Source organism: Tyto alba, unplaced genomic scaffold (assembly GCF_018691265.1).
Source record: "Tyto alba isolate M040663 unplaced genomic scaffold, T.alba_DEE_v4.0 Super-Scaffold_20000042, whole genome shotgun sequence".
NCBI classification, from domain to species: domain Eukaryota; kingdom Metazoa; phylum Chordata; class Aves; order Strigiformes; family Tytonidae; genus Tyto; species Tyto alba.
This window is the reverse complement of record NW_024881293.1, coordinates 11971912-11999109: the sequence shown is the minus strand read 5'-3', so window position 1 is coordinate 11999109 and position 27198 is coordinate 11971912. Positions and strand designations below refer to the sequence as shown.

At 39.3% G+C, this 27198-nt stretch overlaps 1 protein-coding gene across 4 annotated transcripts in view; it reads left to right on the top strand.

The window, feature by feature from the left end:
• Positions 1-27198, top strand: part of LOC104357097 (rho guanine nucleotide exchange factor 18) — a 51375-nt gene that overhangs the window by 19034 nt on the left and 5143 nt on the right. For 2 of the 4 annotated variants that reach the window (XM_042794739.1, XM_032994699.2), the window contains 20 exons: positions 5881-5948; positions 7515-7578; positions 10666-10810; positions 11667-11779; positions 11938-12078; positions 12542-12792; positions 13505-13630; positions 14931-15048; positions 15500-15748; positions 16573-16649; positions 18877-19055; positions 19446-19537; positions 19852-20040; positions 20696-20833; positions 21882-22003; positions 22436-22492; positions 23163-23210; positions 23792-24259; positions 24969-25296; positions 26999-27121. In XM_042794739.1, the coding sequence (XP_042650673.1) occupies positions 5881-5948; positions 7515-7578; positions 10666-10810; positions 11667-11779; positions 11938-12078; positions 12542-12792; positions 13505-13630; positions 14931-15048; positions 15500-15748; positions 16573-16649; positions 18877-19055; positions 19446-19537; positions 19852-20040; positions 20696-20833; positions 21882-22003; positions 22436-22492; positions 23163-23210; positions 23792-24259; positions 24969-25296; positions 26999-27121 (3096 nt within the window). Of the gene's footprint in view, positions 1-5880; positions 5949-7514; positions 7579-10665; positions 10811-11666; positions 11780-11937; positions 12079-12541; positions 12793-13504; positions 13631-14930; positions 15049-15499; positions 15749-16572; positions 16650-18876; positions 19056-19445; positions 19538-19851; positions 20041-20695; positions 20834-21881; positions 22013-22435; positions 22493-23162; positions 23211-23791; positions 24260-24968; positions 25297-26998; positions 27122-27198 lie in introns of all 4 variants that reach the window. The other 2 variants (XM_032994698.2, XM_032994697.2) reach the window with 2 other exon arrangements.

The following is a 27198-nucleotide window of genomic DNA, read 5'->3' as shown; positions in this document are numbered from 1 at the left end:
TCCCCTCCCGGCCTTAGCGAGCCCGACCGGCACCGGCAGCCCCCCTCCCCAGGGCGATGGGAGGCCGCGGCCCGAGGACCGGCCGTCCCCCCCCGCCCCGGTCCCTGTGACGGGGCAGCGCTGCCCCCGGGGCTCCGCAGTGCCGGCGCTGAGGGGGGTTTCAGCGGGGGGAGCCTGCCCGCCGGCCGCTGCCGCCTCGCAACGTCCCGCAGCGGGTAGTTCCACACAGCCGGCCTCCGGCAGCGCGGAGAGACCCGGAGTCTGGCCGGGGCAGCGGGTTTATCTTCCTTTTCGTGACGAACCCAGCAGGGTTTATAGCCGTCCCAACGTTAGCAGCTCAAGGCTTAATCTAGGGGACAGGACGTAGCTTGTGAAGATCCAGTCTTTTATCTTTTAGGGGCTAAAGAAGGAGCTGAAATATTAACGTGTGCGTTAGGGAGGCAAACTGATGTAGCCTGATGTGAAATTGGTTCACTTCGTGCTACAGCTTGAGTCTGAGCATCCCTTATGCTTGTGATAATGAAATCCTGCACCTCATCTTGGTTGCTTACACAGGTAGTACTAGTGCTGCAGCAGTGAGAAAAGTCTGGGATGTAGTTAAAAAGAACTTACATGTGTTAGGGGGAAAGAAGAAATAATGAAAACTTTTGCTTGTCCACAATTGTGATGGCTGACACATTTTAAATATACCACTGTCCTGGCATATTAGGGAGAGGAGTGGGAGATAATACCAAGATTGTAGGCTTAGCTTGTATGTGCAGGAAAGGAAACCCAGGTAGCAGCTAGGAGCAGTGATGGATTTTGGAGGAGCTGAAGGGAAACAGGGAGTGATTCAAACAAATTGCTTTCTGAAATTTTCTGGTACTGTATTTGTCTTTGCTGCTCTACTAAATATTCAAACCTTCTAAATACTGTTTGAAGATTTTGTGCTGTGGTTTTGTTACTGTAGTATTTCTGTGTAAAGCCAAGAGAAGAAATAGCTGCTTCTCAGTTCCTTCTCACTCTAAGAAGGGCTTTTTGTAGGTGGCTTTTTTATTTGGCACTTTTTTTAAAATTTAGGGTTATAGTTTCTCTTTGGTATGGTAAAAAAAATAAACCCATGAAACATGGCTCTCAAGCAAGAGCCATCAGACACTGTGTGTTGTAGTTCCACCTAATGTTTACCTATGAAATATTTTAAATACCTTTTATGATTGTCATAGTTGCTGCTTTGGTTCCTGTAGAATGGGGGAAGGGTTCAGGGTGAGAGAATTGAAAAGGTACTCATATTTCTTTTAGGATAATATGCTAATTTTACTTTGCATTGTTTAAAAAACAGAAGCATCAGTTGTTCGGTTTGGGTTTCTGCGCTTACAGAAAACCCTGAGGCCATCAGAAATTGCAGTGTTGGGAACGACACAGCCCCACCCCCCCCCATCCGTCTATCCGATATTTTGATAATAAAACCAGATGCAGTGAGAAAGTAATTATAGGTTGTTTTTAGAGACAAGAATGCTTTGACAGGGAAGCTGAAACTTGATAATTTAGCGTTGTTACTCTCTCACGTGGACTGTCTCTATTTCAGAATGTGAAGTATCACGTTTTTGGTTTCTGCCTCTGCGTAATTAGGCGAGTTAGCAAAACAAGTAAACACCGGTCACCAAAGCCACTAGGACAAAGTTAAATCTGCTCTGAGTTCCTGAAGATACCTGACCTGGATTTACCGAATACAGAAACTTCTTCATGTTCCACTGAAACTCCTCCTCTTTCCTGAGGATATTTATCACAAAGTCACTCTGCTTTTCTGGAATGCTATAGTTGTTTGGAATGTTTCTCAGCTGTTGTGTTGTGTATCTCTATGTATAAATTCAGATTTTATATTCTGTATTAATCTTTCATAGGCAAGTTATTCCTTTGTATAGCGTTTCCTTTGTATTGTACCTTGTATGGTATAAAGGGGAAGAGATTCTCTTTGATCCCTGGAGCATCAGACATTTGAAAACAGAAAAATTATTAATTTCACAAGAAAACTATTTTGTCCAGGGCTCTCTTCTGCTGGTTGGGTTTAATAGGTGGTGAATATATCCCCAGCATTAAAATAGCACTTGAACTCCTTGATCATTAGAATCACTGTTAAAAGGTGTCCCTGCCTGAACTTAGTTGTTTCATAGGTTTTCCTTTTAATTTGTCATTTAAAAAACACCAAAAAAAATATGCTTGGGGAAGAAAAAAACTCAGTAGTTCAATTTTAGATTAATCACAGCAGATCTGTCTGTTAGTTGTAGTTGTTTGCAAATGGCCTTTTAAGAGTTATTTTATTGGGCAGTACCGTTCCAGACCAAAGGTCAGGGTCATAATACTCATAATATCTGGTGAGTCATAGGTTTGTCCTGGAATCCAATTCTGGAAGACATTTATAGGACATTGCCAGTGTCTGATCCACTGGAAGGTATTCCAGCTGGGGGAGAAAATGTATTCGCCTGCCCTTTTTCAGCTAGCTTCATTGCCCTCTTGCATACTGTGAATCAGTGTTATGCTTTTGGGCATTGTAATGTGTTGTCCAATAAAATGCTCTTAAGTTGTGAATTGGTTTCTGTGAGCCTTTGGGAAAGCATCTCATTAATAAGGAAAGGGGGTTTTATTATACCAGATATTGATTTCATTACCCTTAATTGTGAACAGGATCTTTTATGATGTTTATGAGCCTCTTGGTCTTAAATATTTCTTTGCTGGATCTGGCCCCTGTTTCAGTTAGTCTATTAATGAGCAGTAGGTCACCACTGGCACTGGCCCATGCAGAATGCTTCAGAGGCGGTGACAGTCCCTGTGATAAGCAGATGGGGAATAATGTGATGCTCCCAAAATTCTCAGTCTAAATTCCAAAACCGTTGATTTAAGCCCGGAAACAACCGTTTGCTGAGTTTCCCTGCTGTGTGGTGTCAATTGCTGCTGCACCTCTACCTCTAGTAGTGGTGGCCCTGTACCCGTCCGGTTGAGGTAACCCAGCTCCTTGGACCTTCTAGGTGTGTAGGCAGTTGAACTGGTGTTTTCAGCACCAGCCAGCACTACGGCCCTTCTGCATAGTCAGTGTCAAAATGAAATCCTCGGGAGGATCTGCTTTTCCCTGCCAAATCTTCTTGCAGTTCCAGTGAGTGATTGAGGGAGGAGAAGATAGGGAAGAGGAAGGGAAGAGCCTGGGTGGCATTCCTCTGAGTTTCTAGCTCTGTCTTTCTCAGTAATACCTTCTATGCCTCTCCACTTTGAGAAGAGCTTGCTGATATAACTGTCCATTTAATTTTTGTACCTTCCCAAATTCTTGATCTGAATAAGACCAAATGCTATCAGTTACTGATGGTGCATGCAAAAATATTTTTCTTTGTCAATTTTGAGTTTACCAGTGCTCTTCTTCTTTGGATGGCCATCTGTATTTTCTAAGGTTATATATCTGTTATTTCCGTACACCTATAACAACCCTTCATATGTATCTCTGCTCTTAAATGTGTCTCAATGTATGCACTTTCCTGTCACTTTTGCACTGTCCTCTGACCCTCTTTCTTCTCTTTGCTGTTTTCTTGACCCCTGCAGTTCTCTAATACCCTATTCCGAGAGGCTGTGCAGAAAAATAGAGAATGCAAAGAGATCCTGCCTGCAGAAAAAGGAAATCAGATTTACTAATATTTGATTCCTTGCTCTTGTCCTTAATTGGAGTGTACTTGGTTCATCACTGTCTGCAGAAGTGTGTTGAATAGGGAAAGCTGGAGCCTATTTTATAAAATTAAGTATGCTTATAAAACGTTCTGATTCCTCTGTCAGTTTTCAAAATTCTCCTATGTGGACAAAAATAATGCTACTTGGAAATCAGTAAGTTAGTTGTATTTCACATAGACTTTTAGAGAATCAAGTCCTTGGATATAACTGCAGTTTTCTTAGGCTTTTCTGTAGCGTTTTCCTGTTTTCTAGTATGTTCTCTGCTGTTGTGTAAAGAACCTTTCAGCAGCATAGGAAACTAATACACAGCACTATTAGTTGTGTCAGCTGATTAAATGAAAAATACTTACTAAGAGTGATACAAGCTGTTATCTTTAACAGAGCAAGTGCATGATTTAAAAACTGAAATACATTTTTCAGTTAATATCTCTTTTACAGTTAGCTTAACAAGGTACTCAAGCTTTTGAAGTAGAATTGGTCCTACTAACAATTAATAGGAAAAGAATTATCAAACATAATCACTGAAGATGAGTAAATGTAGGGAATATGAATGTCTAGTTAAAGTTTAACAAAATGTTTATAGGTGACTGTATTACACAATTTTAGATGAATGAAGTGGATTTCAAGACCAGAGGCAATGTCGCGGGGGTGTGGGAGTCAGTGGCTGCATGAGCACTTCCCTCCATCCCTATGCCTGAAGGAAACCCAGACATTTTTCTGTTTCCTTTTGTGTGGGGATTTTTGTCCTACAGTTTACCCTTTGTCTCAAGAGGAAATGGGTTTCCATTGTCAACTAGTTGTTGTGGCATGTCTTTTAACATGCCACAAGGTGATAGACAAAGTCTTACCAATGCTGAAATGATTAATATATTTGATATTCTCTACATAGTTTTAGCAAGCGAATAATTTTGATACATTTTTATCATACATTTGCAGAGTCATGTACATTTGAAATTAGATATAGTGCCTTTTATTTTGTTGCATGGGGTGCAGTATTGGTAGAAACATCACAAATAAGAGAGAAGTTATGGGAGGTGATTGTTTTTGTGGAAATTTTTTCTGTGGCAGGCACTCAAAGTGCAGTATTCTGTTCTTCCCACACTTGTGGAAGTTGCATAACATGTAAGCATCTCTGGGTTTGTGCACTCAGTCTTTCTCTCAGTCTTGTTTTTATATCTTTATTAATTTATTTGTGTTTGAGGCCAAGTAAGAATTTTGCTACTGTTCTCAGATTTACTGTAATTATGGAAAACACTTATAAGTGAGCATTTCACTACGCTAGCCAGGAGCCCTGAAGCACATCACCAGTCTTGGCGCCAGGCACGGGTGATAGTTCTGTTTGGATGAAGAGACCCTAAATAGTTTTTCCTCTGTGCTTTAAACATAAACAGGTCTTTCTCTAGCAACTACGGTATTAATCCTCCCAGTTTTATTCTATTTCTCTTTTAAGAGTTGTGCCTGAAATATATGGGAAGACACAAATCCTGGTTTTCTTTACTGTCTGAGTTGCTGGTGTCCTGCTTCTGCTTTTGATGAATGAGCTTATTTTGTAAATGACAGAAAGACTGCAGAAAATATTTGACACTACCAGTTGTCATCCTGTTTTCTCAAGCAGTAGTTATTATAAACAAAAAAAGAAATTGGATTTTACTACACTATAAATGGTGTTATGCCTTTTGGGTGAGAGAGGGCTGCTTTAGTTCCTTTATCTGGAAACAGCTCCTTTGTGAAAATGCTGATGGTGGTAGTTGATGATTCTGCTGTGTGTTTTGAACTTTACTGTAGTTATTTCAGCTCCTACTAATCCTCTATGCAGAAAGACAGCTATTCCTACATAGCCAAATAAATTACTGGCCTTCTTGAATGATATCAATCTTGAATTGTGAGACGTGGAAACAACCTTTGCAGATATGAGGAAAGCAGTGCTCCAGTTGAGTGGGGATGAGGCAGAATACTGTTAGTGCATTCCGTAGTGTTTCTTTGTGCTCGCATGTGTGAATTGCATTATCAGTGATTCTGAATGTTATTGAAAAAGCTTGAGTATTTGGTGTAAAATCAAGAACAGAACATGCACAACAAGGATGCTCACTGAAACACCTGAGCTTTCTCTGCATCTCCTCCAAAATGAAGAACTTTTATGTATCACTCTCTTTCCCTAGACAAGAATAATTTAAGACTTTGTGTGTGTTTCAGACTGTGCAGTAAATGTCCATAAGAACTGCAAGAGTTTACTGGCTGAATGCAGCAACACCAGACCCAAGGTGGGATTTAAAATTTGTTCTTCTTCTATAATAACAGTGCTTGACATAGTAAGTCTAATTTAGTGTGAGTGTTTTAATTTACAACAGTACAGAATCTTGCCCTACATCTTCAAGACATCAAATAGTTATTATTATAGTAATTTATTACAATGTATGTAGGGAAAATAAAGTGAAACTTTTTATCTCTGTACTGAAAAATACTTACCATTGCTTGTGTCTGTCAGAACTCTGACAAAAACCCTTATGAGAATGCTCAAAGCCACCACTTTTCTGGGGAACATAATTGAATTATGTGGTAACTCTGAATTTTATGCCACTGTGTTTTAATAGGATGTGCCTAAAGCTGATAGAAGTGTGGCAGAGCTGGAGGGGAATTTGGTTATAACAGTTGCATATTATTTATAAGCTGAGCAAGGAAGAAGAAGAAGTTATTAAATTTTTGAACTGTGATGAACTTTGTATCTTGCTAAGCTGTTAATTTTTCATCTGTGTCATCATGGTGCCTGCAATTGCATGTAAGGTCACAAGTTGGTTTCAGATAGCTGTCTGTGTCATTTCTTTATTTTGGTATTGGTCTTGAAAATAATTTCCTCCTCCTTATAACTAATTATACTTGAGGGAGTTTTAGTTTGTTTTAACCTGCAGGTGTTGATGATTTCAGAGACTGATAGCAGATTAGGGAGGGCTTTGAAGGGGAAAAGAGAGAGCAGAACAGCTCAAAGCTGGACAATTAGAGGTTAGAGGGAGTGCTTGCAGCCACTGATGATTTAGAATGTAACTCTTTTGAGGTCAGAAATGTTCTTGTGGGGTTTTTGATATATACTTTTAAACTTTGCAGAGCATTGTGTGTTTGCCATTTAAACTGAAACGTTCACTTGCTCTGATGCTTTCATTTCCACTCCTTACCGTCTCCCAGACTTTCACAGTTGAATCAGCCCTGACAAACCTCTCCTGAAGAGAGCAAAGAGGGAGCGGTAGCACAGAATACTATAAGGAGCGAAGTCAGAAATGAGATCCTCAGAGTGAAGCAGGACTCCAAAAAAGCCATTTGTTGCAGCCTGTATTACTTGTTTAATTTCTTTGCATCTTTGATAAATTCCAGCTCAATGAATTGTAATATCCTATTGTTGTAATAATGAGAAAGTTGTACAGATTACCAAAGATGCAATTTTAAATAGGCAGTGTAAATTTTTGTTGAAACGGGCTTGGTTAGCTTAGTATTGCTGTAAACTAAACTGCAACAAAGTGGAGGTGAAGGCTGTCTACACAAAGGGTTTGCTTTCATTTAATAAATTATTTATTATCATAGCTTTAATTCAGCTGTAACTTAATTTTTGGTTCTATTTCAGTCTGATTTATACTCAATGGGATTTTTATACAGAGTGTTAATGTCTATATGTCATTCTTCTGGAATGTGAAAAAATCAAAACTCTTACTATGTCAAATCTTTTATATTTTCAGTATACAGCTTCACTTACAGCTAGTGTTATGTGATGGGAAAATATGATTCATTTTGGACTGAAAGTTTGGTCTGTATGTGTAAGAATATTGTATTTTTTCCTATAGCAGAAAGATTTGCAGCACAGACCTTCTGGATCACCACAAAGTTCGCCCCAGTACATTTCCCCAGGTTTGTACTAAAGAATGATTTCTGTGCTCAAGGCTTATCTGTTTGATTGTGTTTTTTTCTTTAATATGTTTTAAAGGCTATACACAGTGTGTTATTGAAGTATAGAAAAGGTCTCTTTTAATAAGATGGTTTCATTTTTTTTTCTTTTGGGAATGGCTTAGAGGCTCCTAGCAATCTCCTGTGTGTTTTTATCTTTTTATCTTTTTATTTTTCTTTATACCTTCTTGCTGTGTAACCTCAAAATATCATGGTGAAAAGGGATCAATAAGCTAGGATTTCATTGATTGTCTATTCTCTGGCCTCTGAAAAGACTAGAACTGTGAACTTTGTTTTACATCAGATTTTCATAATTGTCTATTTAAAACTTGCCTGCAGCTAGTGGTTGCTAGAAATCTCTAAGACAAGCTAGCACTAATGGTCTGAACATAAATCTTTGTTGAAACAAAGTGGGAAGACGGATCTGGAAGAAAAAAAAAAAAAACACGGGAGAAAAGAACAGCTCTATTACAGCATAGGCTTTGAAATAGCTTTTTGCTACTGGAAAAGACCATCACAGCCACAGGTGTATAATTTACATGGCATTTTAATTTGTAGATGTTACAAGGTCTGCATTAACAGAACAGGCTTCTTGGCTTTCAGGTGATTGACTGTAACCAGAGCAGAATTATTTTCTGCCTTGCAGCAGGTCTGTTTGCTTGCTTTGATGGCTGTAAGAAACACAGTTGACAGGAATGTCTGTGTATTACTATGTGTGTTTTGTATGTTTTTGTTAGGCATCATTTGACTTCATTGGAAGGAGTACTTCTTTATGAAACGATTCTTACCAAGAGGTAGTGCGAAGGAAATAATTGTTATAAGAAGATAAGTGGCTGCTTGTGTTACCGAGAATGGTTTTGTGCATTTAGAGGAAAGTGCAGAGGCTAAAATAGGAAGCAATAAGGGGTAATGAAAATAGGAAAAGTTGGCTGTAGGGCTTGTCGTTGAAACAGCTCTGTGGTATACAGTCTGGTCTGGTGTGATAGGTTAGCAGCGATCAATACGGACTCTCAGCAGTGTGCAGGCAGTGCTAATTGAACTCAGAAAATGGCTTTTTGGTGGTGCAGACTCTGCTAGGCAGCCAGTACTTATTTTCCATAGTCAAAAGCAGAAGCTGGAAGTTAATAGCATGGGCACCATCTGTCTTTACCCACAGTATAACACTGCAGATTGCAGTGCCCAGCCAAAAAAAAGCCGAAGGTATTGTATCAATGTAAGAGAAATACATTTTAACAAAGGTAGAAACTGTGGTGTTTGTGTCTCCTCCAGCCCTCTCCCCATGTTTTTCCTCTGGAGATTTTTAGATTTGGCCTAGTATTGTGAAACAGAACTTTATGTTCCTGGCTTGTGGAGCACAGAAGAACTTGATGGCTGATGATTTCAATACTTCTGCAAATGGAAATGGGAGGACATTTATTATTAAGCCTTTGAAAAATTCGCCTTTACAAATCTTGCTAATATCTAATTAGTCTTCTCTTTCAGGACAATAGGCTTGAACACATCACTTGGAGATGACGGAAGAAGACTCAGTTTACCCAGTTGTTGTAAACTGAGAATGTACTGTGTATGTAGTCAGGAGATTTCAAACCCAAACAGGTTTGGGGAAAGGTATTTTTATCAGGAAAAGATGTGGTGGTATAATTTCTATTAAATGTCATTGATGAAATCTCCCCGGCAGCCCTAGTACAGTTCTAGTCAACTGTTTCAAGGAAGATGAAATGAGAGACAAGCAGATGTAGAGTATGGGATACCAAGAAATGTGGAAAAACCTGTTTCATTAAGAAGAAACATGAATACCTTGATTTAGCAGTGTTCTGTTGAGTAAGGCAGAAATGAAGGGAGGAATAATTGTTAGTAGAGGTACACCGAGGAGTGCAGACTGAGAAAGGGGAACTTTTGGGGATGGGTAGATACCAGTGTTTCTACAACCAAAGTTGTAAATTAGCGATGCATAAATCTTTGCTGGGAACTGGACACCCTCTTGAACTGCTACAACAGTGTGGTCCTCGAGCAGCCTCCCAGATGCAGAGCTGGAAAAGGAGTTCGGTCTGGGTGTAAGAAAAAGCTTGCCTGCAGTGGCAGGGTCCTAGGTCCAAGGATCCATGAGGTTTCATCCACTCCCATGTCCTTAAAAGCACTTTGAAAAAAGGGCAGCTGCAGACCTTGTCAGTGATTAGTTTTAAAGATTGTCTGGCTGATTCTTCATCTTTGACTTCCCTGAAGTTCCTTTTTTTAAAAGAATGTATTTTGTCTCCTGTTCCTTATCATTCATTGCAGACATTAGTGCTAAATAATTGTATCCATTTTTTATAAGTCTATTACAGGCTTCCATGTATTGTGTAATAGTGATTAAAATTTTAAATATCTTTCCAGTTCACAGTCTGTCTAGATTTAAAGAGCATTTAAAAGCTGCAGTATTAAAATTAAATTTAGCTCTGGTATCTATTATGTTCAGTGTGTGTGCATGCAGATATAAATCACTGTGTAGCAATAAGCATTGCAAAGAACTTGTGGTTTTTATGTGATCTTAGATTTTTCTTGTTTGCCATGAAATGTTCTGTGCCCTTATACGGTAGGGTGTGAATAATTGTGTGTAGGTTCTGGTGTTTTACTAAAGGAGAAGATACTTTGCAATTTCCACACTAAATGGGCACAGTAGGGACCAATTTCCTGCACTTCAGACCTGCTGATTTAGCCAATACAGTAAGTTAAGTGGCAGCTTTACATTTCTAGAAGGATCACAGGTAGTATAAAAACAGTGCATCTCTGGGGCCACTTTACTGTGCCAAGTCTGAGGGCAGCCAGTAGTGAGCATGGGGAATACAAATTCAAAAAGCAGCGGCAGAAGCAATACAATTCCAGCTCATCCTGAGCTGTCTTTTTGTGGTTCCTTTTCAAGAAAATGGAATGAGAATGTTTTTTTGGACAATGAGCTCTTGACATCCAAGATCCTGTCTGTTCTCCGTCCGCATTCAGAGAGAGGTTTGAGAGCAGGCGATCTGCAGTGTACGCCTCATTTTCTGAGTACCAATTCAATTTTTGCCTCTCTAGCCGCTTCTTTGAAGGAGCAGCCCCGAAGTCTTCTCTTGGGACCGGATGGCACCCCAGTACTGTCACGGAATCTCGGTATGACTATCGCCCAAAGAGGAAATTCTCAGTCTTCATTGAATACTGCTGGAGCTGTTAATAAATTTGGGTAAGCACAAACTGCTTCTCTTCTAATTCACTAGCTTCTGCTGCCACCCCTCACCCCCCCACGCCCCTCCAATGTGAAAAGAAAAACAACTACAGAATTAAACCAAGAAATCACATTGGTTTTCAAGCTCAAAAGAGATTTATTGAGCTTTTAATGCTGAAATTAATTTCCCTCAACAGTAAGCTTTTTTGTTGTTGTTTAAATCACCTTCTCTTTAGTCCCTCTATACTATGTCATGAAAGATATATAAAATAGGGCAGTATTGGAGCATCTCTGTCTAGATTATGGTTTTCATGTGTATATTTAATAGTCTTTAGACTTGTTGAAATTTGGTAATCTCTTCTTAGTTCAGTTATCCTAGGTTCTGCTGGCTCTGACTAGTGTAGGAGACAGCAGTGTTTTAAATTGCAGGATACCTTGATTAAAGTAGTAGACAAATTTAAAGCTATCTGCTGTTTGAAGTAGTTGTTTACTTTTTGTGTGCCACAGTTATGCTTCCTTCTCAGTGAAAGTGCCCTTTGTACTCTGTGGCTGTGGCTTGTCACCAGGCGATGTCTTTTTAAAATGTCATACCAGAAGTTGCATACTTGCTCATGCTGCTCTAATTAAAACTGTAATATTTCAGTGATGGAGTTGCTAAATTGATTTGACTGTTCAAACTTGGAGTGCAAGGATAGCTTTTATATATTTAAGTGAATTGCACTATTAAAAAAGTGAAAAAGGAAAGATGCTTGTTAAAGTAGTTGGATTTTGTTGGGGTTTTTTGTTGTTTCTTTTTTTTTCTTTTTTGTCAAGCAACTTAAAAAATGTTAATGTTCTGTTTTGGTCCCTTGGTCTAATTTCTTTGACCATTTAGACTAATTTCAGGAGACATGGATGAAGGGGATTCAGGCTTTATAAAATTTAAGCAGACTTCGGATGACGTTGTCTCGCTTGCACCTTCAACAGCAGACTCCATTTTTCTGGAAGGTATGGAATTTCTATGCTTTTCAGGATTTTTTAATGCAATTTCTTACACAGTCTTAAAGCAGCACTGAGATGTTTTCACTGTTGTTGCTATTAATGATAGTAATGAGAGATATGGTGGGAAACAGTGATAATTGAAATTGAATGTGCTTTTGGTCTAGATGCATATTCTGTATCCCTTCGAAGTGAAATAGAAACAGATGCTCATGAGTTTGAGGCAGAGTCTTGGAGTGTTGCAGTGGAACAGTCTTATGCAAAAAGACAAAAGAAAGATGTTATAAAAAGGCAAGATGTCATTTATGGTAAGAGTATTTCTTATTCATAACTTTTTCATAGTGCCACTGTTTTGAAACAAAGCAGAAATAATTTTTATTGTCTCCCATTTTGACTTGTGCTTGAAAACTAAAATTGCGTGATGATTTTTGAGTCTGTTACCTGTCTTAGTGTACATAAGTCCTCCTATTAATGATTTTATGCAATCCATAGTTTTCAGTATGCCTCTGTCAGCAGCAAAGCCCAGCTATATAATTAAGGAATAGTTCAACTGTAACTGGGAGATGTTGTTAAATAAGTAGGGTCAGACACTGTTTGGGAGATTAACAGGCCAAATTTAGGAGCTTCACATCAGTGATGCAAAGACTGTGGTGAAGAAGGTGGTGCCAAAGATGATGGCTTTTGGAGCTTGCTCTTTTTTATCTTGCTAGTCACTGCACAGCATATAAATTACTTTTGGTTTGTTTTTTTTTTTTATTTCCCCTTGCCCAGAACTAATGCAGACCGAAATGCACCATGTTAGGACACTGAAAATAATGCTGAAGGTGTACTCCAAAGCCATGAGAGAGGAACTGCAGTTCCCAAACGCAGTCATCAACAAGCTCTTCCCCTGTGTGGATGAGCTGCTGGAGATGCACAGGCAATTTCTGCTCCAATTAAAGGAGCGGCGAAAGGAATCCTTGGAAGAAGGCAGTGACCGAAATTATATAATCCAGAACATTGGAGACCTCTTGGTAAAACAGGTGTGAATTAAATTCTACCAATGTTGTTGACACTATTACATTTCTAACAGGCTAACTGTAAGGTTAAAGTTACATAAAGATTGATTTAATACTGGGTTTAAGGTTATCTTCCCAGTGTAAGCATGACTCCTGGGAACATATCTGGTCACAAATAATATGAAATGTTCATTAAATGTTCTTTGGGCATGTGCGTATGTATGCTGTGGGATATGCGACTGCAGATGGTTTGGTTCTATTTTTCCTCTGTTCCAAAAGTAAAGTAACATATTCCTGTTGTCAATCCCAAACAAGGCTCTCCTGCATTTAATGCCGAGCTTCTTGGTTCTGACTTTTTAAAAATGCAGTAAAGATCCTATCAACTTATTACAGCTTGAGCACCCATACTGGTATGGAGTGGATGCAACATTTTCATATATTGTGACCATTTTTTGCCCTTCACCTTTTACAGTTCCCAGTCTTCTTAAGTGCAGAGGCTCAAAAATACCTTTAAAAATTCTCATAATAACAACCATCATTTAATATTTTATTATCTTGAGGTATTCCAAGCTCTCAGATGTCACGCTGTGTAAATATCTTATTTCTGGTACAGAAGAAATTGAAACATTGAAGAAATGTCTCAGAACTTAGTTACCATAAAGCCGTGTTAAACCTGGGTCTTGCAGTAGGTTTATTCTTAATGATTCATGTCTTTCATTCTTATATTTCCAATTAGTTTTCAGGTGAAAATGGGGAAAGAATGAAAGAAAAATATGGTGTATTCTGTTGTGGACATAATGAAGCTGTTAGTCACTATAAAGACCTGCTCCAAAGCAATAAGAAGTTCCAAAACTTAATAAAGGTAAAAAAACACCAGAAGTCTCCCATTCTGACTGTGCAAAATATACTTAACCACTTCAGGTTTTATTTTGTACTTGAAGATCTCTCAAATTTAAATGATCAGGGTTAGAGGTGTATTCTCATTATTTGCTGGGTTGATAGCTTCTTGTATTTTAGATCTTTTGGGCTGTTTGGACACAGAGCCACAATTAGCAGCTGTTAAATTTGAGGCAGGCTCTTGAGAATGCATAGGACTGGGGAATAGAGTATTTGTTTTATTCATAGGTCTATCACTGACTACTGTGTCACCATCTTTTTAAATTGGCTTGATAATATATTAAATTAATGACAAATGCTGTTGATGAACTACTATAGCAAAAGCAGGTACTCTTAGTCAGGTTTTGCCCACTATGTCATCTTTCCAAAACTAGAAAATTGGCTCGAGCGCGGTTTGTTTATCTGCTGCACACTGTGATGTGCAATTAATAGGAAGGGCTGAAGAGACAAGGCCAAAGTGGAAGCCTGTAACCTGAATCTCAGATGGCATTGCACAGTCCTAAGTATTCTCATTTTCCAGTCATCAGTAAGTGATACTGTGTGAACTTTCCAACATAGCTCTATACTTACAGCTCTTCCTAGCTAGGTGTCTTTAAAAGTAAGAACCCTTTACTTTCAAGGAACTAAATAAGTGACCAGAGTTTTAATATATATTTATATACAAAAATATGTGTATATATATTAATATATTTAACTTTGTAAAGAAGGATCCTGGTACTGTATGCTACTGCCAGGATTGTGCTGTACCTGCAGTCAGAGTAACTAGTGGGATTCTGATGCTTCACAGTCTTCCTTTTCTAAACAGACACGTGTTTCTGTAGATCAGCCTACTGGTGAACATACAGTGGTAAAATAAACACTTTGTTTATACATTATTGACCCAATTTGGCTGCTAGGTATCTGAGTCTGGTTTAAAACTACGGTACTTTTCTGTGTATTTAAGGACTGGTCCTATTATAAAAGGCCAGCAACTATAAAAGTTAGCAAATAGGTAATCAAACAGTTCAGATTTTGAACTTTCTCTGCTTGGCTCCAGATTTAGTTAACAGTAGTTGAAAGTAATACATAAAATATTTTTCAGTTATAAAAGCCATTTTTTCAGCGTTATCAGGAGTTTTGCTTTAGTGAGAGTGTGCAGCTAATTTTGTGGTGCTGTGCCTAATTATAGAAAAATGTTCTGAGACAGAAAATGTGTGAATGGAGAGGCAGGGGAGTTCAAAGAACAGTATATACAGTGGATGTGATGAATCTGTCTTGTTTTCTAGAAAATCGGCAACTGTTCCATTGTGAGGAGACTCGGTGTTCAGGAGTGTATCCTCCTGGTTACACAGCGCATCACCAAATATCCAGTCTTGGTGGAACGTATTATTCAGAATACAGAAGGTAGGTTGTTTAATCTTTCCTAGAAGCCTCACAATTGTCGGCTGGTCCTTTCTCTCCTGTTTTGCATGTTCTTTCTCCAGACAAGGAGGGACAGGCTGTTACTGCCTTATAGCTGCTTTCTCACTTCTTCATTAGCTGAAGGTGCTGTTCAGATGTAGATCCAGATCAGTCTCACCTCATCAGAGGGTCAAGAGCAGCGTTCAGTTTCAAGTCTGCAACCACAAAACCATAATAGTTAAACATGTCAATTCATGAGAGATTTAGAGCTCTAGGGATATTTTTATTTTATTTTATTTTATTTTTATTTTATATTATTTTTAAACTTAAGCTCTTAGGAAGTACTTAGGAAGTACTGTTCAGCATTGAACCTTTGTGTTAAAATACATTTGGGTGGCTCAGATCTTGCATTCCAGAGTTGAAAATGTAACTGACTGCTACTCTTTTATCTTAGCTGGAACAAAAGATTATGAAGAGCTGACCCAGGCCCTTAGTTTAATTAAGGACACAATCACGCATGTAGATGCCATGGTAAATGAGTGCGAGAAGGGGCAGCGCCTTAAAGAAATTATGCATAAGATGGAGCTAAAATCATCTGGGAAATGCAAGAATGGGCTCTTCTTCCGGAAGGATGACATGGGACAGAGGCGGCTTCTTCTGGATGGGATGCTGTACTGGAAAGCTGCATCAGGGCGACTCAAAGGTATGGGACCAGGAAGGGGGAAAGTACAACTAGGAAACAAGATTTTTTTAATTTTTTTTTTAGTAACTGTTTATTACTGATCGATTGAGCATAAAATGACAATAACCTGCTTGTTTAATAGGATATTGGAGGAAATAGCACTTGTGCTATTCTTAGCTTGTCCAATAAGCATCTCTGTAATGGTACATGATAAGTTCCTTATGCTGTTTGCTTATTATCTCTCTGATCTGCTTTCCAATTCAAGAAGGAGGTCTTAAATAGATGACAAAGCTTTGAGTCATACTGACTTAGTCTCCTGTGGAAAGGCATTATCTTGTGTGAGCTCTGGTTCACACTTCGAAAGATTGTGTCATGTCAACCCCACGGCACCTTCATTCTGCATAATGTCTGTTTTGTCAGAAAATCAAAACAGTGTCCATTAGTGAATATTTTAACAGCTTCATTGCTCAAGTGTTCAGAGAAGCTTTGGTGGCACATAAAATGGAGCCAAGAGTAGGTGGTACTGTGAACGGCTGCAGTTCCAGAAGAATCTGCTGTGAGGGAGACATGTTCCCTCTTGAGTGTTTGAGTCAATGTGTAGGATGCTGTGTGTTTTCAAGCTTTAAATCAGCTCTCTTTGTGTTGTGCTGGTTCTGCATGACTGCCAGCTGTCTGTGGACAAGCCGAGGGGAAGGCAGTAGCAGACCCAATATTGCAAATGTTGACTTGCTATTCTCTGACCTACAGGAAATTCAAGTCAAGTGATTTTTTTAGTCTCGACCAGTCTTTCTGCTTTAAAATCTTTTTTTTTTTTTTTTTTTTTCACTTCTCTGTTGTTACTGTAGATATTCTGGCAGTCCTGTTAACTGATGTGCTGTTGCTGTTACAAGAAAAGGACCAAAAATACACGTTTGCATCAGTGGTAGGTATTGTTCTCCTCATTCAATATATTCACTTAGAGTATTTATGAAAGTGACAGTAACTGCAGAAGAAATACAGTTAGAGATGTTAGACACTTGTTACCAGTTGGTTCAGAAGGAAAATTGAGTTAATAAACCAGCCAGCTATTATAGAATCACTTTTTTTGAAGCAGTTCTGGTACTTGCTGAATCCCTCTTGCTGAGACAGTGCAAAATAGTGTCCCTGTGGATCGGCCAGTTCTGGCTGCCACATCTCCTTGGTTTTCTGAGCATGTTCTGAGGTTCACTGCTTCTCCTTTTCTTGTGCTGCAACTTTCTCTGAACTTTGTTACGCAGCTGTTTTATGTAAGTCATATATGTTAAATATGCTAGAACTGTGCTTTGAAAGGCACTTGCAAGTAAGGCCTGCTTCTGTTTGTTAATGTGCAGGGAAAGAATCTTCCATTTCGGCTAGGGCTGTGGTAGCCAGGATCACATTAGCGTAAGATTTAGTGGGGGCAGAGAACTTTCCTGAAGTAAATAAGCCCTAAATGCAGATGTAATTAGTGCAGCATTCTAGAACATTCAGTGGATACGGTTGCTTTTCTAGGGCATTTCCACAGGTATCCTCAGAGCAGTTAATTGTGTACATTTTGTCCCGATCTGGTTCAGTTATGGCTGTGAGAGAACCCGTAACAGAGATACTATTTTTTGTAATTGTTTTCTTGGGTGTATTTTTTTCAAGACATTAACATTAGAGCTGAATTCTAATGGAAAAAGCTATTTTGGTGACCTCAGAGCTGTAAAAGCAACTGCTTTTCAAATTACCCTTCCTCTAATGCACAGAATGGGGATACTTTCACAAATCGCAATGGCTGGAAGTTGTTTTCTCTTGAGCAGCATTAAGTGAATCTTTGAACAATAGTTCATTTTATGACATTGACTCTGATAGACTAATTCTGCCCTGTTTTCCAAAATGTATCTGAGCTCTGAGCAGAAGAGCAAGTTCATGGAGGGGAAGAACATACTGTTAATGTACAGTGTTGCGGCAGTTTTCTGTATGACTGCTGTTGCTTTGAGATAAGTGTGAGTAGCTTACATCAAGGCTAAAGCATTGTCCTCAAGAAGTAAGATCGTGCATATATGTTCCTAGTCAGTATAGCTGTTCCACTGCAAGGTGGAACAGATAAGCCCTGGTTTATATATCCCCTAGTAACTTTTCTGTGAGCATGTATCCTACAGTTGCTTGGGACAGTCCCAAAAGCTGATCTCTTCTATGGTGGGTTTTTTCCCTCCAGTAACATGCTCTACAGTTGTACTCATCAGTGTTTTGCATCTTTGTATGTGTACAGTTTATTTGAAATGTAGATATCACTTCTCCACAGATAAATCAAGCAAGTGAGAGGAGCAAATGGGATCTGCTCAAGGATTCTGTTTTTTCCAGTGACCTCTGTCCATAGCTTGAATTACAGTACAGTGGCTCAGAGAAGTTGGCAAAACAAAGTGTTCCTGATGTTTGTTTCACAGTTCAGTTTTCTTATTGTCGCTAGATTATGCTGTGAAGGTTCAGCTGTTAAAGAGCTGTTTTCTTCTGTGGAGGATCTGTGTAGGTTACATATATTGAACCTATGCTGTGTGAACCATAGATAGGTTTTTAGTAACTAATATCCCTCCTGTAAATTTGTTTTCATTGCAAAGACTGACAGCTAATCCACTTCATCCTTAATTATACAATATACTGTCTGTCACCTTGTTTTATTGTTCACAGGGCCTGATGGCACACTGTAACACCTCTGTGTCTTTATTTCTTTTGTAGCTAACTTGCCAACTTAGATCTTCTAACACTTCTTTTTATTTTCTTCTTTCACTTCACATGTGTCACTAAGGTTTTTGTTTTCGTTTTCAAACTTTGTTTTCTCCTCTTTTTGAGCCTGTTCTTAACTTCTGGCACCCAGTGGGAATCCTTAGGTGTTTAAATTGATGCATACTTTAATATTCAATCAGGTACCAAGACCTCTTGTTTTTGAAATGTACATTCTGTTCTTCATTCCATGTTTTATCTGTGGTTGACAAGTTAAAAATTACAATGTCAGAAGTGTCATGTGAAGAGGCCATAGCAATAAAGTTATAGTGCTGCAATGTTATGGCTCATGGTGGCTTTGTATAAGTAGGAAGGCAGGGGGAGCTAGGAAGCACAAACCCTAAAGAACATATATGATGTAGTGTGATAAATTACATTTTGTTTTACAGGACTCTAAACCACCCGTTATCTCATTGCAAAAGTTGATTGTAAGAGAGGTAGCTAATGAAGAAAAGGCAATGTTCTTAATTAGCGCTTCCTTAAAAGGACCAGAAATGTATGAAATTCATACAAGCTCGAAAGAGGAGAGAAATTCCTGGATGGCGCACATCCGCAGAGCTGTAGAAAGGTAAATGATGAGTGAAAGTGGGAGGGCTTGATTTCTTGCTCATCTGTCTTCTCTTTGCAGGACTCACAGGTGTAAATTTATTGTAAAAATCCATTTGAATATCCCTAAACTTCCTTTGTAAGACCAAAGCATGCAGTTCTGCTTGTGTTCATTGAGAAGCTGCCACTCATAAAGATGCAATAAAAAAACATCCAAAGACTTTATTCTGCTTTTTTAAAAAAAGAAACAAAAAAATTGGTTCACTGATGTCAAGTGCAACAGGGCTTTGGATAAGGGAGGAAGATTGACACACAAGATAAACCACATCCTAGGCAAAAGCTTCTGTTGAATCCTGAGATGATTTTATCTAACATGCAAATCAAACATATGTATGTGTCCTGCTTTGTACAGTTGTCCTGATGAAGAAGGAGGAACATTTAATGAACCTGAAGCAGAGAGGAGGCTGGCTGAAGCAAGAGCTGCTAAGTTGAAAGATTTTCAAGGTAATGACTTAGTTATATATTCCATGAACTGCTTCTCAGCATCATTTGTGATTTATGAGTGTCTTGTTCCTTTATCACATAGTGTGATCAAGTTTCTCCTTCATAAGTCTTTCAAGGTAGTGCAAGATTATATAGAAATCATTAAGTTAAATAAGTCTAATAAGCTTTGTATGTTCCATGAGTTTTCCTCTTAACTGTTAATTATATCTCTGCATTTGATGCTCTGACCATAAAATGAATAATAATCTTCCAAATTGAACATTATACTCTGATAGTGATTAGGAAGGCAGAACTGAGTTTGTTTCTTCCTTTAGAGCGTTTGAACATGAAAGATGACCTGATTATGCAAAGTCTAACTGAGAAGCAACAGATTTATCTAGAAATGTCTGAAATGAATGGGTTTGAAGACCATTCCCAAGGATCCCGATCTAGGCTACTTCTTCGGGGAGATATCTCAGAAAATCTGCAAGGAGAGGTGATTTTGAAGTCTGCAGTGACAGAAGGTAAATGCAATGTGGGAATGTGTCAATTTAGATGCAGGGGTGGGGATAAGAACATAGGATCTAAGTACAGGCCCTGAAAATCATCCTGGAACAGCATAATACTTTTATGTGACGCTGTTGAGAGTTCCTTATTCTCAGAACCAATCTGTGAGATAGGTAAAGTGCATCTGTGTTTTTAGGTAGAGGACCTTCTCACACCTTGGATTTCTTTTATTTTCAAGGATCAGCCAGTGGAGTCTTATGATGAGTCTATTCAGATGGGTAACTGAGTGCTCTAATAATACACCAGTCCTGACATATAATGCTATATGAGAGTTATGTATTAAAATAGCCTATTTAAACATAGTATATTTAGAAACAAAATAAGCACAAACATAATTTTTTTCAGGGGAAAAAAAAAAAGATCAAGCACTCAAGGCTTGATAATCTAACTTGCAATCAAGGAAGAGCTCATCTTTATATGTGTAACACTGAGATCCTGTCTTAAAGAGCTAGTTATAAAGGAAAGTTGATCTGTATTGCAGAAAATCTTTCAAGCTGCCCGAACTTCTAATGCACTTGATAGTTGTATTTATTTTTTTTTAACTCGTTAGCATCATTCACTTATCTTGCTGCATAGACATGGCTGTTTACACGACGTTCTCCTCTTTCCTAGCTGAAAATCTCCAGAACCTTATCTTCACCCACTTAGGCAGTGGATCTTGTCAGCCTGATGATTGCTCTGGGTTGGGACTGCCCAGGAGAGCAGAGACCTTTGGAGGATATGACAGTAGTCCCTCAATTTCAAATAAAAGTAAGAAAGGGACCATTCAACATTCTTCTGGGCTTCTTAGATCTTTACTGTGTTTCTCTGTACAGAGAATGAGATAAGAACAACAAATTAAGTGAGGCTCTAATATAAGGAAGATTCACCAGATTCTAAAAGGAGGACAAGAGCAAATTTCAAGCTTGTATTAGCATGTTGTATCTTTTGCTTCTGATACCAACACTAGAGAGCAGAGTAGGGCTCTTGGTGTTATGCTAAGGGCATTACCTTAACTCCTACTTTCTAATTATCACAATTCCACACAGAATTTTAATTTTGTTGAAAAACTAAACTTGACCTGAAAACCTAGAAAATTTTAATTCAGCTACCTGCTTCTATTATTGAATTGTGAAAACTTTTTTCCACTTCCCTTTTTATTTGTGCAGGCACTAAAAGGTTGCTGAATCCTTAGATAATATAAATTGTCCTTTTGGCACAGATGATTTATCAATTAATGAAATGAGTGGAAATACTAGATACTATTTATCTCCATTTTTGCTTCATGCATTTATTGAAAAATAAAATGGTCTTTATTTCACTGGTTCTTAATCTATAGAATACTTTCTGTTGTCTCTGAAATGCTATGTATGTCTGTCATACGATAGGTACTTCATACAGTACAGTTTCCATCTCCCTCTACCTCCTTCCACGCTTACAGTGGTGCTGCTTTGAATAGAATTTTTCTACTAACAAGTATTCCATGTTACAAGCTTGTAATTCTGGTAGCCACAGACGATCATTTTCATGCACCAATTGTGGTTGCTTCACTTAAGATAGTATAAGGTAATTTGAACTTACTCTCCTTATTTATCTTAACCTACTCCCCTCAAATTTTTATACTTTCTCAAGCAGTCCTACTGATCAGTGTTATCTACTCTTCCACTTTGAATCAGCATGGAGAAGCCATGCAGTTGCATACTGGTTTTAACTTCAAAGTCACAGTTTTTTTCTGCTTGCTCTGTTATGCAGTGAGTCTTCACAGGCTCGGTGTGTGAAGACCTATGTGTGAGCTACACATACTCCACTCTGCTTTCAGGTGGTAGCCTTAGGAAGAACAGTGGTGGCGACCAGAGACAGTGGGACTGGAGAGGCCCTGCAGTAAGTTCAGATGTGCAACTCCATGACGTCCCTTCTGATGCAGAAGAAGGATCTCAAACCGTATGTTTGGTTTGTGCATGATTTAAATGCATTTCCTCATGTTCTTCTTTATACTAGCGGTGCACAGCAAACCTTGCAAAGTTAAAAAACATAATAGCTGGTAGGGCTAGACTGTAACAGAGCTCTGTCAGATTACTAGACTCTATTACGGATGTTTTGTGGGGCAAGTTGATAGCTTAGCACTTGAGATGCATGATAATTTGGGTTTATGTCTGTTTATTTGATGCTGTACCAGTAACGTTAGCTTTAATCACCACCTGGTCTCTGATGTAAGTATTGTTGATACGTGTCGTTCAGTGTATGGGAGAAATCTCTGCTCCAGCAGTAAATGCTGTTCCCTAGTGAGATAAACCCTTCCAACTTGTTCTGGCAGCACGACCAATGTCCAACAAGTGTCTCTAGCGCAGGTGTTGGTTTTGTCTTTTTTTACAGACTGATGTGACAAAGCTGGATGACAGCAGTGGTTTTCAGCCCACCATAGAGTCTCAGGTATGTTACTCTGCTGGTAAGAAATCTAATGTCAGCAAATAGCCATATACTAATAATAACATGCAAAACCAGAACAAACAACAAAAAGCACCAAAAAACTCAGTATTTTTATTGTCTGTGGAACCACAAGCACATTAACAGCCTGTACCTTATCACTAACACATTATGAATGTAGAGATAGAAGTCCCATTAGAAAACAAAGATGGGTTCTGGATATGTAGATGTGTGTTTCAAAGAGCTGGCTAACTGCTTTTCCTGCGTCTTTGGCGGGATTGCATGGTCTCAGCTCACTGGCAAAACTTGCCCCTGAATCTCCCATGAGTGCTATACCTCTGTAGTGATCCAGCGCTGGAGCATGGGAAGAAGAGATCATTAAATAGCTTATATGAAGAAAACGTGATCAGGATTGCTCCCTGGAATCCCAGTGAGATTTGCTGGGCACTCATTTACATCTGTGCAAGGACTACTATACTGAAATTCATTGTACCTGCATACTGCTCTATTTGCTGTTACTCTATTAGAATAGTCTTGCAGCTGTGTGAGTTTTTGTACACATAACATTGATTATGTTCACTGTTTAAAAAGAAAAAAAAAGTCTAATGCATCGAAACAGAGCTCTGTTCTGGTGTCTGACATCTTTTTTCCTCCCACTGCCTCCCCTCCTCTTCAGCTTGTCCAAAGGATACAAACGCTGTTGCAGTTGCTCTTCAGTCTTCAGGTAAACCACTATTTACTATCCAAGGGTTTGCTAGGCATTAAATGTAATAAAATGTATGCAGCTGTGGAGATGAGCTACCTTGAAAATATCCCCTAAAGCTTGAGTGAAGTGTAGAATTTAAGACTTGAGACTCAAGGAAAAAACCCTGTGTCTGATGTTTTGAAGGAAGTGTTAGATCTGTTGTCTTAAGTAATTGTTTCCTTTTTCCCTCTCACTTGCTACTTTGAGCTCCGTCTGCTCTCCTTGCTCATTTCCTCTTAAAATTATTGTTGATATACACGTGTGTAGGTATTAGTTGGTTTTGCCATAACTTTGTAATCAGCAATATTTTGACTGATTAGATTCAGAGTAATAATTCCAGGTACAAGAAAAGTTAATTTTACCATACGTAAGCGTAATGATGGCTTAGCCATCCTCAGCGTCGTGTCAGTCATGATGGGCTGTACAAGCTGGAAGTTAGATCTGCTCTTGAAGACACAAGTCTCTGTGATCTGATCCGGTAGATGGTGGTGTCTTTTGTTTAGGTATGCATGTTTTTTGAACCCACGTGCTTTATGCTGAACTTCTTATTTCCCCTCCAGGCAGTGATATCTCAGCAGGACAGCTACATTGAGATGCAACGAGCTACCATGGTAGACCGGGAGAAGCAATACCGGCTGCAGTCTACACGAGGCAATCTGCTGCTAGAGCAGGAGAAACAGCGGAACTTTGAAAAACAGAGAGAAGAACTGATGAATGTACAGAAACTTCAGAGCCAGCTGAAGCTGGAGCAGCAACGCCTGGAACGGGAAAGGAGTCGGCAGCAGAGGGAATTTGACAGCACTGAAGCTCGGCTGCAGGAGCGTGAAGAGGAGACTCGGCAGCTGAGAGAGAAGTTGAATCAGGAGAGGGAAGAACTTGAGAGGCAGCGAGAGGCCTATCAGCATGACCTGGAGAGACTGCGGGAAGCTCAGAGGGCAGTTGAGAAAGAGAAGGAGCGTCTAGATCAGCTCAGGAAGCTGAAGAAGCAAAACACAGTGTCAGGCACGTTCTCCCCAGAAATGGGACAGGTGAGGAATTCATTTTCTTGGAGTTTTATTTCTGTTAACCTGCTTGCCTCTGAATGAAGGTTGCCCTTTTTGCAGCATTAACCCATGTTTGCTTTTTACCGGGCTCCTTGAACCATCATCTGAAATAGCTGGTGATGGCTACTGTCAGAGAGGTCAGTTCCCCAGGGTCTGTGAAATTCCATTGGGATATTTGCTAATGAGAAAATTTTTTAGAAAGATAGAGAATAAGTTATTTTTGAAGGTGGCTGATTGAGCATTTTTTTAAGTACAGCAACTACCCTATTGCAGGCAGGTGATTGGAGAAGGTGTGCTACCTTGGTAGCATTTTGTACGGTTGATTCGGGAAGTATTTCTTGTGTTTCAAAAGATGAAGGTTGGGCTCTGATTAAATGGCTCGTTTGTTACTGTCCTGAAGTCCTACTTTCTGTCCATGCTGTCATCACCTAATGCAGTATGCTTGTGCATTCGTTTGCTAGGTACAATATTAAGCAGTCTGGAGCTGCTGAGGTTCTTTTCAGTGTTCAAGGACTTACAATCTTGCCCTTCCTCCTTTTTGCCATCATGCTTTGGGCTTCATCTAGCCTCTTGCTTTTTTTCACTAGAAAGTGCTTTAAAAGTGCTGTTTTCAGGGCTGAGGGTGGTCTCTCCTCATTGTATATGAGAGGGTGAAAATACCCATTTGACTTAGAATGCCTTTTTCCTCACGTAGAACCAGATGCTAAGTCATTCTGTTAGCTTCAATGGAGAAGGGGTGGAACCACCTCTCCCTGTCTTGAAAACCTCTGTGAGAGTGAGCGTCTCCGGGATGGATTACCTGGAACGGCCGGACTTGGTTCGTAGGGACAGTACCACCCTGGAGAGTCGTCCGGTCCTTGCGCTGAAGAATGAAGTGCCAATACATCTCCTGAGTGCTACTAATCAGATACAGAAACCGGCTGCAGTCCAGCAGCAGATTCCTACTAAGCTGGCCACTTTTACAAAAGGAAGCAAAGAGAAAGGTGGGAAGAACAAAGCATCTCACAGGACAGACAGTTCAGGTAAGTGTGTTCAAATGCATTTCTGATCTGAGACACGACACTGCAGTTTTAAACCTCTGGCTACCAATGGGGGACCCAGAAATGAATATGCTACAAATTGTTAGTGTGCTTACTGCAGTTAGTAGGCTCTTAAAACCCTTAAGTTAAGAGTTACAGGTGGAAATACAGCCCAAAGAGATAATGCTGAAAATGCAGTTCTGTAATCCCAACAGGATAGAATGATGGCAAGAGGTTGTAAACCTGCATGTAAAATCTTCTTGCCTAGCTGTAATGTTAAAGGAAAATAGCAAAAAAAAAAAAAAAAAAAAAAAAACCAAACTTGTTCTGCATGAGTGAAATGTTTTGAGGCTGGCTTAACCTTTTCTCACTATCTGTCCAGAGTTGTAAGACACTGAATACAGTGCCTTTCTTAGCACCAGTCAGTCATTAAATACAGATTTCCAGGCCTGAATTGAGATGCTGTGCATGTTGTAGAGTTGAAAGGGGCTAATTTTGTCGAAAATAGAAGCAAGTAAAAATAGTCACCCTGTCATGGTGTAATTTCTGCTGCTAACTGCTAGGTACTAAAGTAGTGATCTTGGCCAATGACAGGCGCAGTAAAAACCACGCTTTCTCTACCACTTAAAATAGCCTTACTGCCATTTTAGGAGAATAACCTATAATTTTAAGTTACAAAATTATCTTTTTAGCTTTGTGTAGGATTCAGACTTGGCAAGCTTACCCATCACTTGGGCCTCCACTACTATAGCGGACTCAGGGCCAAACCTATCTAGGGAGGGGAGGAGGAAGGTCTTTTGCACATTGTAGAAATGTCTGTCTCTGTCATGCCTAAATTTTAGTACAATTGCTAACTTGCTTATGTTTTTGCACATAAATGAAGCCTAATATCCTCTTACCCTGAATACCAAATGCTGGTAAATGGGAAAATGAAGCTCTAATACCACATCTCCTCAAGTTTATTTTTAATAGCTCTTACATAATGATCTCTGCAGTGGAAATTTACTTAATGGTGTTTTTTCTGGAATTTATATGAAAGGTATAAAACACAAATATTTTGGTCTCTATTCTCTCATGAGCATTAGTGGGATGCATGCTTCTTGTGCCCACATATAGATCTTAGAATAAAATGGAACAAGACTTTCTGTACCAGAGGCAAAATTCTGTGTATTGAATTTGGGGTTTGTGACATGTAAGGAATGTGCACTGCAAGTAGTTCTCTGGATCCAGAGTAGCCGTTTCATTAATTGCTTTTATTGTTGAAAATAAGAAACTGGCAGGCCCTAACACCAGAACTCTGCTGCGGAGCAGCTGCAAGACAGATGGAGAGCAGAAACAAAAGTTCATCACAGTTCTGCATGTTAAAAGTAGCACAAATAGCCATTGCTATTTGAATGCTAGGGACAAAGATTTTTTTTTTTTTTCCTCTCTTAGGCTGTATAATACTAGGTTTTAAATCTGTGGTGATCAGAGACTGCTAGTAACTGAATTAGAAGTCCTCAAGAAAGAGGAGAGAGAAAGTATTCATGGTCTAAAGAGCTGAAGAGAAAATTTAAGTAACTTGCAGCAGAAGCACCAGCTCTTTGTAGTGTAGCAGCTTCCTTGGGTATGGAAAGGTGTCAGTGCAGTGTGCCCCAGCATGAAATAGTGAAATCTATGCAGTACTGCTAGACTCAAATACTAATCTCTAAAATATTTTCTTTAGCATCTGTTGATCAGAAGCAACTGCTGCCCCCCAGGCTTGCTGGACGAGAGGAAGGTGTCCTGAGGGGCAGACGATCAGCAAGTCCAGTCCTCCCAAGCAGCCAGACGACTGCATTCCAGCCAGGTATGTCTTCACCAACTTGCATGTCCGTGGAAGCGCATCAGGCTCTCTGTGCAGTGTCATGAATGTGTCCTCTCCCA